The sequence below is a fragment of the Haliotis cracherodii genome, unplaced genomic scaffold (genome assembly GCF_022045235.1).
Source record: "Haliotis cracherodii isolate W230 unplaced genomic scaffold, xgHalCrac1.p SCAF_6, whole genome shotgun sequence".
Taxonomy (NCBI): Eukaryota; Metazoa; Mollusca; class Gastropoda; order Lepetellida; family Haliotidae; genus Haliotis; species Haliotis cracherodii.
In genome coordinates, this window is record NW_027266319.1 from 41,874,495 (window position 1) to 41,890,700 (window position 16,206).

General features: G+C 40.0%; 1 protein-coding gene across 3 annotated transcripts in view; it reads right to left on the reverse strand.

Annotated features, from left to right (window-relative positions):
- Positions 1–16,206, reverse strand: part of LOC139446048 (dynein axonemal heavy chain 12-like) — an 82,761-nt gene that overhangs the window by 21,732 nt on the left and 44,823 nt on the right. For all 3 annotated transcript variants that reach the window (XM_071227315.1, XM_071227316.1, XM_071227314.1), the window contains 10 exons: positions 15,384–15,545; positions 14,540–14,734; positions 11,912–12,045; positions 11,606–11,768; positions 9,036–9,293; positions 8,792–8,923; positions 8,558–8,647; positions 7,816–8,346; positions 7,376–7,521; positions 6,148–6,362 (listed from right to left, as the gene is read on the reverse strand). In XM_071227315.1, coding sequence (XP_071083416.1) covers positions 6,148–6,362; positions 7,376–7,521; positions 7,816–8,346; positions 8,558–8,647; positions 8,792–8,923; positions 9,036–9,293; positions 11,606–11,768; positions 11,912–12,045; positions 14,540–14,734; positions 15,384–15,545 — 2,026 coding nt within the window. The remainder of the gene's footprint in view (positions 1–6,147; positions 6,363–7,375; positions 7,522–7,815; positions 8,347–8,557; positions 8,648–8,791; positions 8,924–9,035; positions 9,294–11,605; positions 11,769–11,911; positions 12,046–14,539; positions 14,735–15,383; positions 15,546–16,206) is intronic.

Here is a 16,206-nt window from a genome sequence, read left to right on the forward strand (position 1 = left end):
TTATGCTTTATTTACTCTGATTTCAAATCTGTTTTAGATTAAACAAGTGTTTCAAATGTAAAATAAATACTTAGTTCAGAGTCAGTAATCATAGGCTAAATAATAAAGGAGAACATATAATACACATAGTTCTTTGTTACACAGAGCATTACACACAGGTCAACACAGTTTAACTATAAGCTCTCATTGATTCTCAGTAATCTGGATTTTAGAAAACACCAAATAAGGTTACTGATATGAAAAAGAAGGAAAGAATCTGATGAGACATTTCAAGACATGAAGGTGTGGAAGTGCCAGCTGGCTGTGAGGGATGAACCAGCTGATGGAGGGGAACACGGAGCCATGTGACGGCCCGGTCACAACCAGGGGACCGATCTCACTTACGTCAGTAATAACATGGACAACAGTCATATGCACACACACACAGCAACATGATGGCAAGGGGAGAGAGAGGGAGAGAGGTTGGGGGTGGAGGTGTTTCGGGGGGGGGGGGGGGGGGGGGGGGGGGGGGGAGAGATTGAGGGTAGATGGGGTAGACAAAATACTGGAGGGGGTGGAGGGGCAGGTGGGTGGCAGATAGGGTTGAGGTTGAAACAGGGGTAGAGATGGGGATGGAGATGGGGATAGAGATTGGAGGGGAGATGGAGGACAGATGAGGTGGAGATGGGGTGGAGATAGGGTAGAGATGGGGTAGAGATGGGGGAGGTGGATGGACATGGGGTGGAGATGGCGTGGGGATGGGGATGGAGATGGGGTTGGAGATGGGGGTGGACATGGGGTGGACATGGGGTGGATATGGGGGAGGAGATGGGGGTGGACATGGGGAGGAGATGGGGGTGGACATGGGGTGGATATGGGGGAGGAGATGGGGGTGGACATGGGGAGGAGATGGGGTTGGAGATAGGGTGGATATGGGGGAGGACATGGGGGTGGATATGGGGGTGGAGATGGGGTTGGAGATTGGGGTTAGGAGACATCACAGGACAAACAAGGACAACAGTAAGATATTTACACAGCAACATTACAGCAGTGGTGGAGGTTGGTTGAGGATGGACAAATCCCACATAAAACACAGATCATCCTATCTAGACCTACACATACATAACACTATCAAAGCAAACATCTGATTCATGACTATCTTGCCAGCATCTCAAGGTAAACTGCAATATCTGAATCTAACAACAGCAGTGTGTGCAGCTTGCATCGCGCAGGGAGTGATAACCGTATGGTGTATATGAAGCCAGTCTTGTGATGTTAGCATGGCGCAAGGAAATGAAGGTTTAGATTATGGAGGATGTTCTAAGAAGCCTTCATTTCTCTGCAAGGCTTGTCAAAAGCACTTGGAATTCAGTGCCAACCATCTTCACTGCAGTGCTGGTGTTCCACAATGTGAAATAGAATTGAGCTGGGTTTGTTTCTGAATCTCCATACAAGCTGACACAAGCAGCAACAAATACAGCAGCTCCAGGACGGACAGAGACCAGAGCAATGATCTGCTGCTGACAGCTGACAGCAACGCGAGGCACCTCGGTGGAACACAGTGTGTGACGTCGGACAATAGCAGGCTCTACTACCTGACTCTTCTCCAGGTGGCGCCCCATCAAAGATACTAACATGTTCAGTCATTCTACGGCCTTGTGAAATAAGTAGAAAACAACAATAAAAAAATATGAATTTCTTTCAATTTTGTCACGTTTCTATGTCACATTGGCAACATTGATAAAAATGCGAGACTTTTCACTGTGGGTATTCCAGACCAGCTCAGTTGACTTTGGTCTATGAACATTTTCATCTGATCTCTTCAATGACTGTTCATCAGTCTTGTGGTCACATGATGCCTTTATGCATTACCATTATTAATATTATTATTATCCATAATCTTAAAAACAAATAATAACAATCAATGACTGACCACATTTCGACAGTTGTTATGTCAAGAGAATATTTATGATATACATATAGCTTTCCACTCTAAATTTCAAGACCTGTGACTTTCATGTGTTTGCACGACATAAGCATTCAGTGTCATACATACTGATATATACATGTGAAAGGTACATGTTTTTATTTTTCATGCATATACAAAAACTTAACATCAATCGCACATGACAGATATTTCTGTCACTCTCAGACATGAATGCATCAGAAATGAGAAACTTTCATCACTGCTCATGTAGATGGCCACAGTTAACATACACAGGACACAGCCTCCACATGTCGGTGTTGAAGCCAACACAGTGGGAGGACAGTAGATGGCCACAGTTAACATACACAGGACATGGCCTCCACATGTCGGTGTTGAAGCCAACACAGTGGGAGGACAGTAGATGGCCACAGTTAACATACACAGGACACAGCCTCCACATGTCGGTGTTGAAGCCAACACAGTGGGAGGACAGAGTAGATGGCCACAGTTAACATACACAGGACACGGCCTCCACATGTCGATGTTGAAGCCAACACAGTGGGAGGACAGAGTAGATAGCCACAGTTAACATACACAGGACACAGCCTCCACATGTCGGTGTTGAAGCCAACACAGTGGGAGGACAGAGCAGATGGCCACAGTTAACATACACAGGACACGGCCTCCACATGTCGGTGTTGAAGCCAACACAGTGGGAGGACAGAGTAGATGGCCACAGTTAACATACACAGGACACGGCCTCCACATGTCGATGTTGAAGCCAACACAGTGGGAGGACAGAGTAGATAGCCACAGTCAACATACACAGGACACAGCCTCCACATGTCGGTGTTGAAGCCAACACAGTGGGAGGACAGAGTAGATGGCCACAGTCAACATACACAGGACACAGCCTCCAAATGTCGGTGTTGAAGCCAACACAGTGGGAGGACAGAGTAGATGGCCACAGTTAACATACACAGGACACAGCCTCCACATGTCAGTGTTGAAGCCAACACAGTGGAAGGACAGAGTAGATGGCCACAGTTAACATACACAGGACACGGCCTCCACATGTCGGTGTTGAAGCCAACACAGTGGGAGGACAGAGTAGATAGCCACAGTTAACATACACAGGACACAGCCTCCACATGTCAGTGTTGAAGCCAACACAGTGGGAGGACAGAGTAGATAGCCACAGTTAACATACACAGGACACGGCCTCCACATGTCGGTGTTGTAGCCAACACAGTGGGAGGACAGAGTAGATAGCCACAGTTAACATACACAGGACACAGACTCCACATGTCGGTGTTGAAGCCAACACAGTGGGTGGACAGTAGATGGCCACAGTTAACATACACAGGACACGGCCTCCACATGTCGGTGTTGAAGCCAACACAGTGGGAGGACAGAGTAGGACAGACACATACAGCAGACATGTACAGCAAGGTTACACACTGAATGGTATGGTTGATGTAAACATTAAACAAAGTGGAATATGAACTACACACTGGTCATTATACTGATTGGATGTTCTGGTTATATTTATTGAATATCATACTCATAATGCACAAATGCAAAATATGGATTTTAGGATGAGGATGAGGCATGATAAAAGCCCTTTTTGGTACACTGGAAAAGTAAAAGAACCATCAGGAATGTCATCAGACATGAACTGACTGAACATGACAGAGTGAAACAATTAATCTTTTCTGTATCTTGCAAATTTTGAACTCAACAAATCAGATCTAAGCAAATATGTAACCTAAGATTTGCACCACATTTTGTACCTACATTTCTTTAAAAATCAGCATGGTCAAAAGACTGGTTCATGTTGAGGCGATTTTCACAATAATTTTTTTAATTTTTTTTAAACAGTGGTCCCTGGCTACAACGCTACCAATGGGGTCCAAATAATTGGTGGGCATTATAGACGATGATCGAGCCGTTAAACCAAGGCAGAGGCGAGCTCGGCCAATCTCACGATCTTCGCCTGTCTTGCACATTGCAATGTTGTTGTTTACCGTTCATAGTGTAAAAATATATATCCATTATGTTTTCGCCTTTGGTTATTATTAACACGCCTTAACTGTCACATTCAATGTGAAAGTAGTCTACTTACATGAAAATATCGATCAATAATGGTAGTAACAGACACTATGAGTGAAGAGCCAATCACAATTCATTACACAAGTACAGAGTGTTTCAGTGGCATTGACTTGCCGCGGATGTTTTCAAACAGATTATTAGAACTCCATTCAGAGATAAACGGTTGATTATGCAATGAGAAGCGTTATGTGCAAATGAACAACGAACATCAAAACAATCAGGTCTGTGTAAAACTCTCAGTATTAAAAGTGTACATAAATTTTGGGAGCCATGCGTTACCGCGCGTAGTAACCGAGGTAGCGCTTTATCGAAGAGCACAATAGCGAGGGATCACTGTAGTTCTGGTGGCCTTTCCAGTTTGCCAAAGATGCTCCTTATAATAACTCACCCTTTCCTTAAAACACAAAATTTAACAATATATAAACATAAAACTAAGAAAAGACTGTTATGTTAGATACTTCTGACAAAGTAATCTACTGTACCACACATGGAGCTGACTATTTCTAAGTCCCATGCTGACTACTGTATTACCAAGCATGTTTTGCAGCCCTGATGACTGTCTAGTAATACAGTACATGTGTCTACCTGTCTTCATGCTGGCTAACATTACACACATATACCTCAGACCTCTGCCTACTCACTTACACCAGATATTGCACATCCCCATGCTGGCTAACACCGCAGGAACCTGTATGGCAGGGTGCTGTCTAGAGCAGTATGCTGATCTTATACAAGCACTGACGGATCCAGAGGAGTGTGCGCACCCTACTTTTGACTTGTGTAAACTCCCTTTTTGTCACTCAGATATAAATGTTTGTGTTCATTTCATGACTTTGGTATTGTGTGAACCCCCTTTTTCCAAATTCTGGATCCGCCTCTGTTACAAGTGGAACAGTGCATTAGCATGGAAAGTGACAATCATCCATACCTTTCAGTTTCATTACAGTTATCAAACGAAGCAATTTAATCTTGTTTGGCCGCTCAGGCGGATCTACGAAAGATGAAAATGTGTCCTACTATGGATACTTCAAAATATCCCGATATATTATCTACACATCTCCATCAAGTGAATAGACTTTATACAAAATGAATACCTACCAGTTTATACAACAAGTATTAATATTAATTATTATACATCATACTGAAAAGTCAGCAATATTACAGCTATATCACAGTGGGATGACATGGATAGCATGGCTAATAACCCCGACATGGTGATGGTTGACACACCAGTCAGGTTCCAACCCAACCACACCTACAGGTATGTATGACACGAGCACTGGATACTATATATTCTCCCAAGAATATTCACAGATTAGACTACCCAAAACACAAACAGATCTTTGTTAAATGGAGAGAAGCCTTGAATTAAAAGAAGCCCTAATTGTCAGCTTAGTATATACTGACATCTATCTATGTATACTGTATATATAGCAGTCTGTGAGTGGAATACAGGGTGAAGTACGAGATATAGACATGTGGTGAGCTGCAGCTAAGGGTCTTACCAGCATCGTCTACTATGGGTTACCAAATACAGAAGTAAGAGTTCAGGAGAGAAGTTCACAGAAAGAAATAAGCTCATAAATTGGAGAATATAATCTGATAACTTCATACCCGACACTGGTTTCAGAAAAAATAAAAGTCACATATACATTAATGATTAAATAACAAAATCATCCCTTGATATTATATACTGAAACCTCAAATACTGACATTCGGATATAACTAAAGAAAGTGCAACTTCATGGCACTGCAGAATCCTTCATTATTACAGAGACCATCTACTAGGAGATGGAGTCTCTGATTATTCATCACTATCTGAGATGCATTGGAATGCCATTTACTTCCTGACATTATATATCCAGTTATTCCCCATGAGCACCCTCTCAAAACCTTCCATAACTCATCATACATTTGATGTCCCAAAGTATGTGCTACTATTTTACAAGGTTTCACTGTATAGGAACAAGATTCCAACCCTAAATCTTTACTTGCATATTTAAATTGTATAAATCATCTATGAAACTTACATAGCCTGCATATGTCATTTTCAGTTTGTATCAATTATATAACTTTATTTACCCCTACAAAAAATGAAAAGAAGGTGAGACACAGCATCATGAACTGACCTTGTTTGAATGTCTGTTTCAGCAGCAGGGGCTCCAGGGAGGGATCCAGCTCCTCTGCAACATTCTCCAACAGCAGGGGGTTCCCAAAGGAGATGCAGTTCTCCAGTGTCCGCATATAGTCTCCGTCACTCAGCTTGATGACGGATAGGTTGCTGTCCTTCTCGGAGTTCTTCACCCACTTGTTGGCCTGACCCTGAGGGTCAATCATCAGAGGCCTGCAATAAAGAGGTGAGTGAGTCAGTTTACATCCCCTTCCAGCAATCTTATGGTACACCAAGACTGGGCTTCATACATTCTAACCAAATGGGGTAAGGTGCAGGGGTAAAACAGATGGAAGGGTATAACAACAGTTCTCAATAAACTCTACATACAGTAGATATAAATGTACCTACAGTCCTTGTTTACAAATTTGAACAAATGTATTCAGCAAAGAACATGAGAACTGCCAAAACAAATGGAAGAATATTATAAGAGCTATATATTCAGTGCCATTACTAGTATTATGTTGTTCATGTTTCATGATGCAACACAGCTAGAGTTCAAATAGTCATACAATTGAATGTTTTCAACATTAGGATGATTAAACATTTGAGATTATAGATTGAAGTACAGCATTTGTTTCATAGTCTTTACAGTTGTCTAGGCAGAAATAGGTTAATATAGGGCTGGGACGGTTAACTCAGGTACTCTGGTAGGGTGGCTCATGAAGAGGACCCAGGTACCCACAGGAATACCTGGACTCGTGGTTAGTCATGTGATATATTGTTGAACGACAATAACAATCAAACTTCCTGGATACACAAACAAGTCACTAAAAGTTCGCATTTGTTTCTGACAATGCATGCATTCATTCTGACTTATATATGTTTGAGTAAAGATAAAGCTTCTGTCAACTTCAGTGATGCATGATCAGATTGTTTTATGCATGTATCTAATTAGTTTTTGACAGGGCTCATGTAAAACAAAATCTCAATCATACATTTTGTACCCAACTTGAGACCTACAGTTGGAACCCTGGTAAGGTCAGCTAAGAGGGCGGTCGGGTACCCGGGTTATGAATTTGGACTCGTCCCAGACCTAGTCCCAGAGATGTTATTCTGTAACAATTAGGCTCTCAGCTACACTTCGATACTCAATAGAGAACTGATTAGGCTGGGCTTTTGGCCAAATAAATAGGGTCAATTTTATTACTGGCTGATGCGACATTAGAGTTAAAATTTCAACTCACCATCTCCTGGAGTTGGCCACAATGACACCATTATCTATCGAGAAGCTATCTTTAGGCAGGCCGGCGATGTTCCAGGCTTGGATCTTGATGGGCTCCCCAAGTGTCTTGCTAAGGGAGAAATCTGCAGAACATGGAATCTTCTTCTCCTGTGAACACCAGAACAATTTCACAAATTAAACACACATTGGACTAAATAAAACACTAGTAACAATGAGTCAGTGATACTTTGGACTAGACATGTCCTGTTCACATCACACTGATGAAACAAAATGTGGAAATTATTTGTTTCACCAAAATATCTTTAAAAATAAAATGACAATAATGTTTTTCTATTTCTTTTACTTTTAATCAACTCAATTGAAATCTGACAATGTGTATGTCCCGAAGTAACTATCATATCTATTAAAAATGACTCAAAAAATGAAACCATCAATACTCACAGTACATATTTTGACCCAGTTAGTTGTGGAGGACTCTCTAAATGCAGATGTGAATGGACCGAGGTAGGCAATGACTCCAGCAGAAATGAGAACATCGCCCAGTAGGTTGTTGTAGATCTGTTGAAGGTTATTGGCAGCCACTGTCCACCGATCCTTTTCACCACCGAGTCCTCCGATCAGCTTCTCAGCCCTCACTAACTTCTTACCGCACAGGTCGACCTGGGTAGACAGTCTCTCCTTCTTCTCTGTCATTTCCTGGAATGTGGACTTCAGGTCGGCCAGACGTTTCTCCACAGCAGCAAGTTCTGCCCTCTTCTCATTCAACAATGCCATGGTTTTTTTCAGTTCATCTTCAGCTTCTGCCAGCTTGGCTTTCTTTGGTGCAACAACTTTGGCAACTCTGTCATAGATCTCCATGGCCAGGATCCACTTACACAGACCTTCTGCAGCAGATGAAGCGTTGGCTACTTTGGCTGGGTCAAACTCAGGGTTACCTATGTACTCCTTTCTGATCTTTTGCATTATGTGTGGCTGTGTGGCAGAAAATGTAGACAATGAGTAAATTGTAAGTGACACCCTACAAGTATAACTGGAATAAATCAGCATGAGGCATTAGTCATTTTTAGTCTTTTTAACTTTGTGTCTGGACATAAATCCATGGCAATAACATTTGTCAATAAACAGAGGTTACAATGGTATAATTCAATTTTCAATTAACATTTTGATAATAAAAGACACTTACAGCAATGTTGTCCTTGTCATACACTTTGAGCATGTTGAGGAAGTTCATGTCATTCAGCAACTTTTTTGAAGGTCCCCAGTAGTCAAGGATCTGTGACAGATACAATGACAGGTAACATGTCAAGTCGATCAAATGGATAGGATGGCTAAGAAGAAACATTCACATATGCTTACATTGTAATCTGAACATGACAAAATATGACTGTTTCTTAGTCTGCAGCATGTGATGCATTACCTTCTGTCCTGGCTTGTCAGGGTCATTGATCTTGTCTGCCTTGATGTCTTTCATGATACACACAGCAGCCATCACAACCTTCACTCCATTAGGAGGGTTTTTCATGGACTTTACAATCGTAATTTCAGATGACTGAAATTAGAAATATTGAAACATATTTGAAAATTGAATTGAAATATAAAGTGTAAAACTTCCCAGCACTCGGCTGGCAGTTTGGTGTAGCCATTCCATCTTACATACTGACCTTTAGTGTATCGAGGGCAGCCAGGGCAGCCTCCAGGGCGGGAAGAGCCTCCGCCAGGTCAGCTTCACATTCATCCTTCAGGGCCTGGGCTGATGCCGCCTGCTCATTGGCTACTGCCTCGTCAGCCTTCACCTTCTGACTTGTCACCTCTACCTCCTTTGACTCCTTCTCAATGACTACAATCATTTTCTCATTCTCCTCGGAGCTCTTCACCAGCTGTGGCTGCAGTTCCTCCAGCTCCTTCTGCATAGTAGCCACCTGGAGGAGAAGCCAATACATAGCGCAGTATAGTGCTCTGTTCAAGCAGTGTCAGTTAGGGCTGGGACAATACACAAGGTCACGATACGATACGTATCACGATAGTGGGGTCACGATACGATATGTACGATACGATACAAAAAATAATGTCACAAGCTGTGGAAGATGATGAAAGTTTAATGTAAAATAGTTCTCATCAAATAACTCATATTTTCCTTCAGAACATGTGTCAAACACAGCACATGTCACTCAATAGCAAGAATCAAAACACTTGAGTTAAGGAGCCTGACTAAATACCTTGATTTTCTGCAATAAAAATGCATTCTAAATGTCATCTGAACAGCAGAACTATTTGGTAAAAACAACCACTGGTTTGTGATTTTCTCACAATGATCAATGAAAGGCAAATTGTCTGAAACTCTGAACTTGAATAATCAACATCACACTAATTAATAAATCACAAAGTCAGACATGTTTAACTGATGTCTGAACATTAACTATTTCAAACAATGGAAGTTTTGGCCTTTTACCAACTTCAGCCGCTGCAGCTAGCTACAGATCTCAAACAAACTGAAATATGCTCAGTTTTATGCTGTAATGTAACCTAAACCTGATACTGTTGCCTAGATTACAGACACACTAATATCACAGTTCACAGTACTCCCTTAACTCTTTCAACACCAGTCAACCAGAAGTGTTTACTGCTGGGACACCGAGTTCCCAGAGACTCTTGTGTGATAGATGAAGCCAACATTTATCTGCTTGTAAAATATATTTGCTACTATACATGTTATACACGATTTGAAAGGTCTGATCCTATGGTTTCTAAATATGAAATTATGTTTTCACATTATTTAAAATAATGCATTTGCAACTTAATTAAGTTCGTTGTAAATAAAAAATGTAAGCTAACACGTTGTTAACATCCAGATTAAGGATGAAGGAAGTGAAAACTTGACGATTTTCGGCAAATATAATATTTCATAAAATCCACTTACCTATTTCTGTGTTATTTTCATTGTTTATGTAATTGGAAAAACATTTTTAAAAGAATTATAAATAGTTTCTGTCATCATCCATTTCCCGATAACAGCGGCTGTCCGCTCAGTAACATGAAGAAATACCCCCTTTTTTGAGGCTTCGTATGAATAACACGTTCATCGAAGAATGGCATATGACACATCGCTAGAAAGCTTATTCTTTCATCTACACGCTCATAACATCGCCTGTTTTTTTGTCGTAGTTATGACAAGCGATTTCATTGGATTAAAATTGGTTTCTAATGAGGCTTTCTTGCCGAAATCTGCTACAAGTTTCGTGATTGGTCAATTTTGAGCATGTGACCTAAGGCAGCCAATCAAATAACAGCTGTGATACCAAGCTCGTGTTTGATAAATTTCAGAAGTTGGCGAAAGATTTTTGTTAAATCGTGTTATTCTGAACGTTTTAAGCAGGAAATCACGATATATATTCAAAATATGGAACTTTGTGAATGTATCATGCTAGGTTACGAGCTGTGACAAAGATTTTTCATGCATATATTTTTGCATTAGACATCCTGTCTGAGCCAGGAATTCAAGGCGACGAAAGCTGAAATGTCATTTGACTTGCATTACACGTGATCGCACGAAAAGATGGAAATAATAACTTAGATGTAAGTTTGAATACTTTTAGATATATTTTTGTTGATTTATTTTTTTGTATGATATATGTAAAGATTTGTTTTAAACGTCTTTATTTGTATCATCGCTTGATTTTCTTTACTGACTGCGGACGATGTAAACAGCAGTAAATGCATTTTGTTACTCGTAGTATATCAGCTGTGTATCGTTTTGTATCGATACATAGACCCACAAATCGATAGTCGTATCGAAATGTAATGTATCGTGATACATCGATGTATCGGTGAATCATCCCAGCCCTAGTGTCAGTGGTCTTTTTATAAAAGTCCCATCATGAGTGAGTTGTGTAATTATGTTGATTTGTGTGTTTCTATAGTTATTTCAAAATCAGAGTATTGTTTATTTTATATTCTTATCCTACATTACATATTGCACATTGCTCTTACTAACAAAGTCCTAACTGGAAATGAATGGATGGAAAGGTATGGAATCAATTCATAAGACCCATACATTCCTGAGAAGAATAGGTCACTAGCAACCACTGCTAGCATAAGGTGATTACATATACAATGTGACATGAGTAATTATTTGAACATGTACCCAGGTAACATGGATTTGCTTACTTTCTACATTCTTGAAGTTTCATATTATTTTGGAGACTTTGGATCAGAGGAAAGAGCGTTAACTAACCTGTGATGCTGCAAAGGCTAGCTTCTCTAGACCAACAACATATCTCTTCTTGGCCTTCATCGTCTCATCCTGCTTCTTGCCCAGCAGCAACTTGAAGGAGTAGATGAGCTCCAGGTAGGAAGTCGGGGTCACGTAGTTGTGTCGACCCTGCTCATCCAGGAATCTGGAGATAAAACGCCCAGTGTGTGCACAAAATATGTTACATCCATATTTCCTAAATCCTTAGAAATAGACAGTTTTATTCAAATAACATGTCAAACAATAAGATATGGTAAACTGTAACAGGAACATTCCCCCCTCACTCACTTGTCTGAGAGGTCCCGCACACTCTGGTGGAAGTACTTGCAGATGAAGACAGAGTCAGATTTCTGTTGGTCCTCAATCTCAGCATCTTCCAGGAACTTGTTGGCCACTCTCTCCAGGGCATCCTCTGGCCAAGGCTACAACACACAACAACTTGTCAACACCATACAACCTACATTCAACACCATCTGTACAACCTACATTCAACACAATCTATACAGCCTACATTTAACACCATCTGTACAACCTACATTCAACACCATCTGTACAACCTACATTCAACACCATCTATACAACCGACATTCAACACCATCTGTATAACCTACATTCAACACCATCTGTACCACCGCAATTCAACACCATCTGTACAACCTACATTCAACACCATCTCTACAACCTACATTCAATACTATTTATACAACCTACATTCAACACTATCTGTACAACCTACATTCAACACTATCTGTACAACTTACATTCAACACCATCTGTATAACCTAAATTCAACACCATCTATACAACCTACATTCAACAACATCTGTACAACCTACATTCAACACCATCTGTACAACCTACATTCAACACTATCTATACAACCTACATTCAACACCATCTATACAACCTACATTCAACACCATCTCTACAACCTACATTCAATACTATTTATACAACCTACATTCAACACTATCTGTACAACCTACATTCAACACTATCTGTACAACTTACATTCAACACCATCTGTATAACCTAAATTCAACACCATCTATACAACCTACATTCAACAACATCTGTACAACCTACATTCAACACCATCTGTACAACCTACATTCAACACCATCTGTACAACCTACATTCAACACCATCTATACAACCTACATTTAACACCATCTGTACAACCTACATTCAACACCACCTATGCAACCTACATTCAACACCATCTATACAACCTACGTTCAACACCATCTGTACAACCCACATTCAACACCATCTATACAACCTACATTCAACACTATTGGTATAACCTACACTCAACACCATCTGTACAACCTACATTCAACACTATCTGTACAACCTCAATTCAACACCATCTATATAACCTACATTCAACACCATCTGTACAACTTACATTCAACACCATCTGTACAACCTACATTCAACACCATCTATACAACCTACATTCAACACCATCTGTATAACCTACACTCAACACCATCTGTACAACCTACATTCAACACTATCTGTATAACCTACATTCAACACGATCTGTATAACCTTCATTCAACACTATCTGTACAACCTACATTCAACACGATCTGTATAACCTTCATTCAACACTATCTGTATAACCTACATTCAACACTATCTGTATAACCTACACTCAACACCATCTGTACAACCTACATTCAACACGATCTGTATAACCTACATTCAACACGATCTGTATAACCTACACTCAACACCATCTGTACAACCTACATTCAACACTATCTGTATAACCTACATTCAACACCATCTCTACAACCTACATTCAACACCATCTGTATAACCTACATTCAACACCATCTGTACAACCTACATTCAACACTATCTGTATAACCTACATTCAACACGATCTGTATAACCTTCATTCAACACTATCTGTACAACCTACATTCAACACGATCTGTATAACCTTCATTCAACACTATCTGTATAACCTACATTCAACACTATCTGTATAACCTACACTCAACACCATCTGTACAACCTACATTCAACACGATCTGTATAACCTACATTCAACACGATCTGTATAACCTACACTCAACACCATCTGTACAACCTACATTCAACACTATCTGTATAACCTACATTCAACACCATCTCTACAACCTACATTCAACACCATCTGTATAACCTACATTCAACACCATCTGTACAACCTACATTCAACACTATCTGTATAACCTACATTCAACACGATCTGTATAACCTTCATTCAACACTATCTGTACAAAATCAATTCAACACAATCTGTATAAACTACATTCAATATTTAACGACATACAGCTGGCTATGAAGATATATACTACAGTGACCAGTTTCACCTAGTACTGCCTTATTTGAACCATATTTACCAAAGCATAAAAAGTGTTTAAAATACAAAGTGTGAACTTTCTCAATGGATTCAAAATATTTAATGCCCCATATTTCTGAGCCGTACAACAAAATGGGTAGAAGTTTACCATCAAATATCGAATTTGCAGTGGAAAATGAGATATATTTGTTTTCCTTGAATACTTTTTAAACAGGAAACATTGCCTTAGATGCCTGTAGTGCTAAGGTGTTACAAGCCTTGGACCAATTGAGTCTTGAGGACATTAGTAGTGCTAAATACTTTAATATTGTTTCATAATATATGGATGGAAACAGTATTCTTAAAATATCAGGAAAGAGATTTACTAAGATTGTACTTCTAATCAATTAAAACAGAAGGGTCCAAATCTCTTTCAGTGAGCTCATGCAGTGCCATTTTACAAAACAATCTTAGTGCTAATACTGTCGTAAGTCTATGTGGGAGTTACGATCACCTTAGTGGTAAAATAGCTTTGTACCACAGCACCCAGGTAACACATGTCAGGCTCTACTCACCTGGAACCAGTCTATCGTGCAGCAGTTGATGAGGGAGGGGAACTGCCTCAGTCTGTTCCGGAAGGCGTCGCCAATGGGGCTGAAGGCGATCATGATGTGGAGGTTCTCTCTACAGCGGTTCACAAAGAATGCAAACAAGGCAAGGGGGCTGAAGTCTGCGTTCTTGTCTCCAGCTTGAGCAAACGGACGTACAACCTATAGACAAAGAGAATGTCACCAACAAATAAGAGGAAGTACATTATACTGGTACAGAACAAACGGGTCCATCCTTCCCATCATGAGTCAACAGTCAGTTGTCCAAACAAAGATACAAATACCAGCATGGGTACCTTCATGATCAAACAAAGATACAAATACCAACATGAGTACCTCCATAATCAAACAAAGAAACAAATACCAGCATGAGTACCTCCATGATCAAACAGATACAAATACCAACATGGGTACCTCCATGATCAAACAAAGATACAAATACCAGCATGAGTACCTCAATGATCAAACAGATACAAATACCAACATGAGTACCTCCATGATCAAACAAGATACAAATACCAACATGAGTACCTCCATGATCAAACAGAGATACAAATACCAGCATGAGTACCTCCATGATCAAACAAAGATACAAATACCAACATGGGTACCTCCATGATCAAACAAAGATACAAATACCAACATGAGTATCTCCATGATGAAACAAAGTTATAAATACCAACATGGGTACCTACATGAACAAATAAAGATACAAATACCATCATGAGTACCTCCATGATCAAACACAGATACAAATACCAACATGAGTATCTCCATGATCAAACAGAGATACAAATACCAACATGAGTACCTCCATGATCTCTGCCTTCTCGTCTGTGGGGAAGAGGTTGGGCACTTCTCCTGTGTTGAGGAGGTTGTCGATGTCCTCGAGGAATGACTCCTCTTTAATCTGTGTGTCTGTGATGAGGAACACTGTTGTCTTGCCCATGGCTCCAGCACTCTTGAGTAGGCTCTGCAGCAGGCAACACCAGTGTGTCAGCTATACTCAACCATAGGACTCCCATGTACAATAACCATAGACTAGATATACAAGCAATTGAACACTTATTATGATTATTAGTTTATACAGTATTTTGTCTCCATCATTTTTGCCACATCAACTTGTGTTGTGATCTGTCATCTGAACCTCAGCCTCTCTAAACTACACAACACATCTTAACCTTACAGCTGTGAAATCAACATTTTATGAACAGAAATGGCACAAAAGTTCAATTGAGGGAACATCACAAACAGAAGTTAGATACTATTTGATTGTTTTTCTAAGAGACGTATGTATAAATCTTCTGTAAATGAGCTGTGAGTTGGAGAAAAAAGTTTTGGATATTTTTACAGCATTACAAATAGGCACTTGTCCTATAGTCCTTGCCAAACTGCCTAAAAGTTACGGTATGATGAGGACTAGTAGACATTTTCCCTTTTTAAGGATTTTACTATATGTTATGATTATCAGGACTAGTGGACTAAAACTGTTAGTTTTCATGCTGATTTAGATTTTAAAATGTGTAATGTTTTCTAGTTTGGGTTATGACTTTTATGTTGAAACCATAGCAATTCAGGTTTAACTTCCAGGTAATCAATACATGATGCCTTGACTAACTTCACATATATTCATA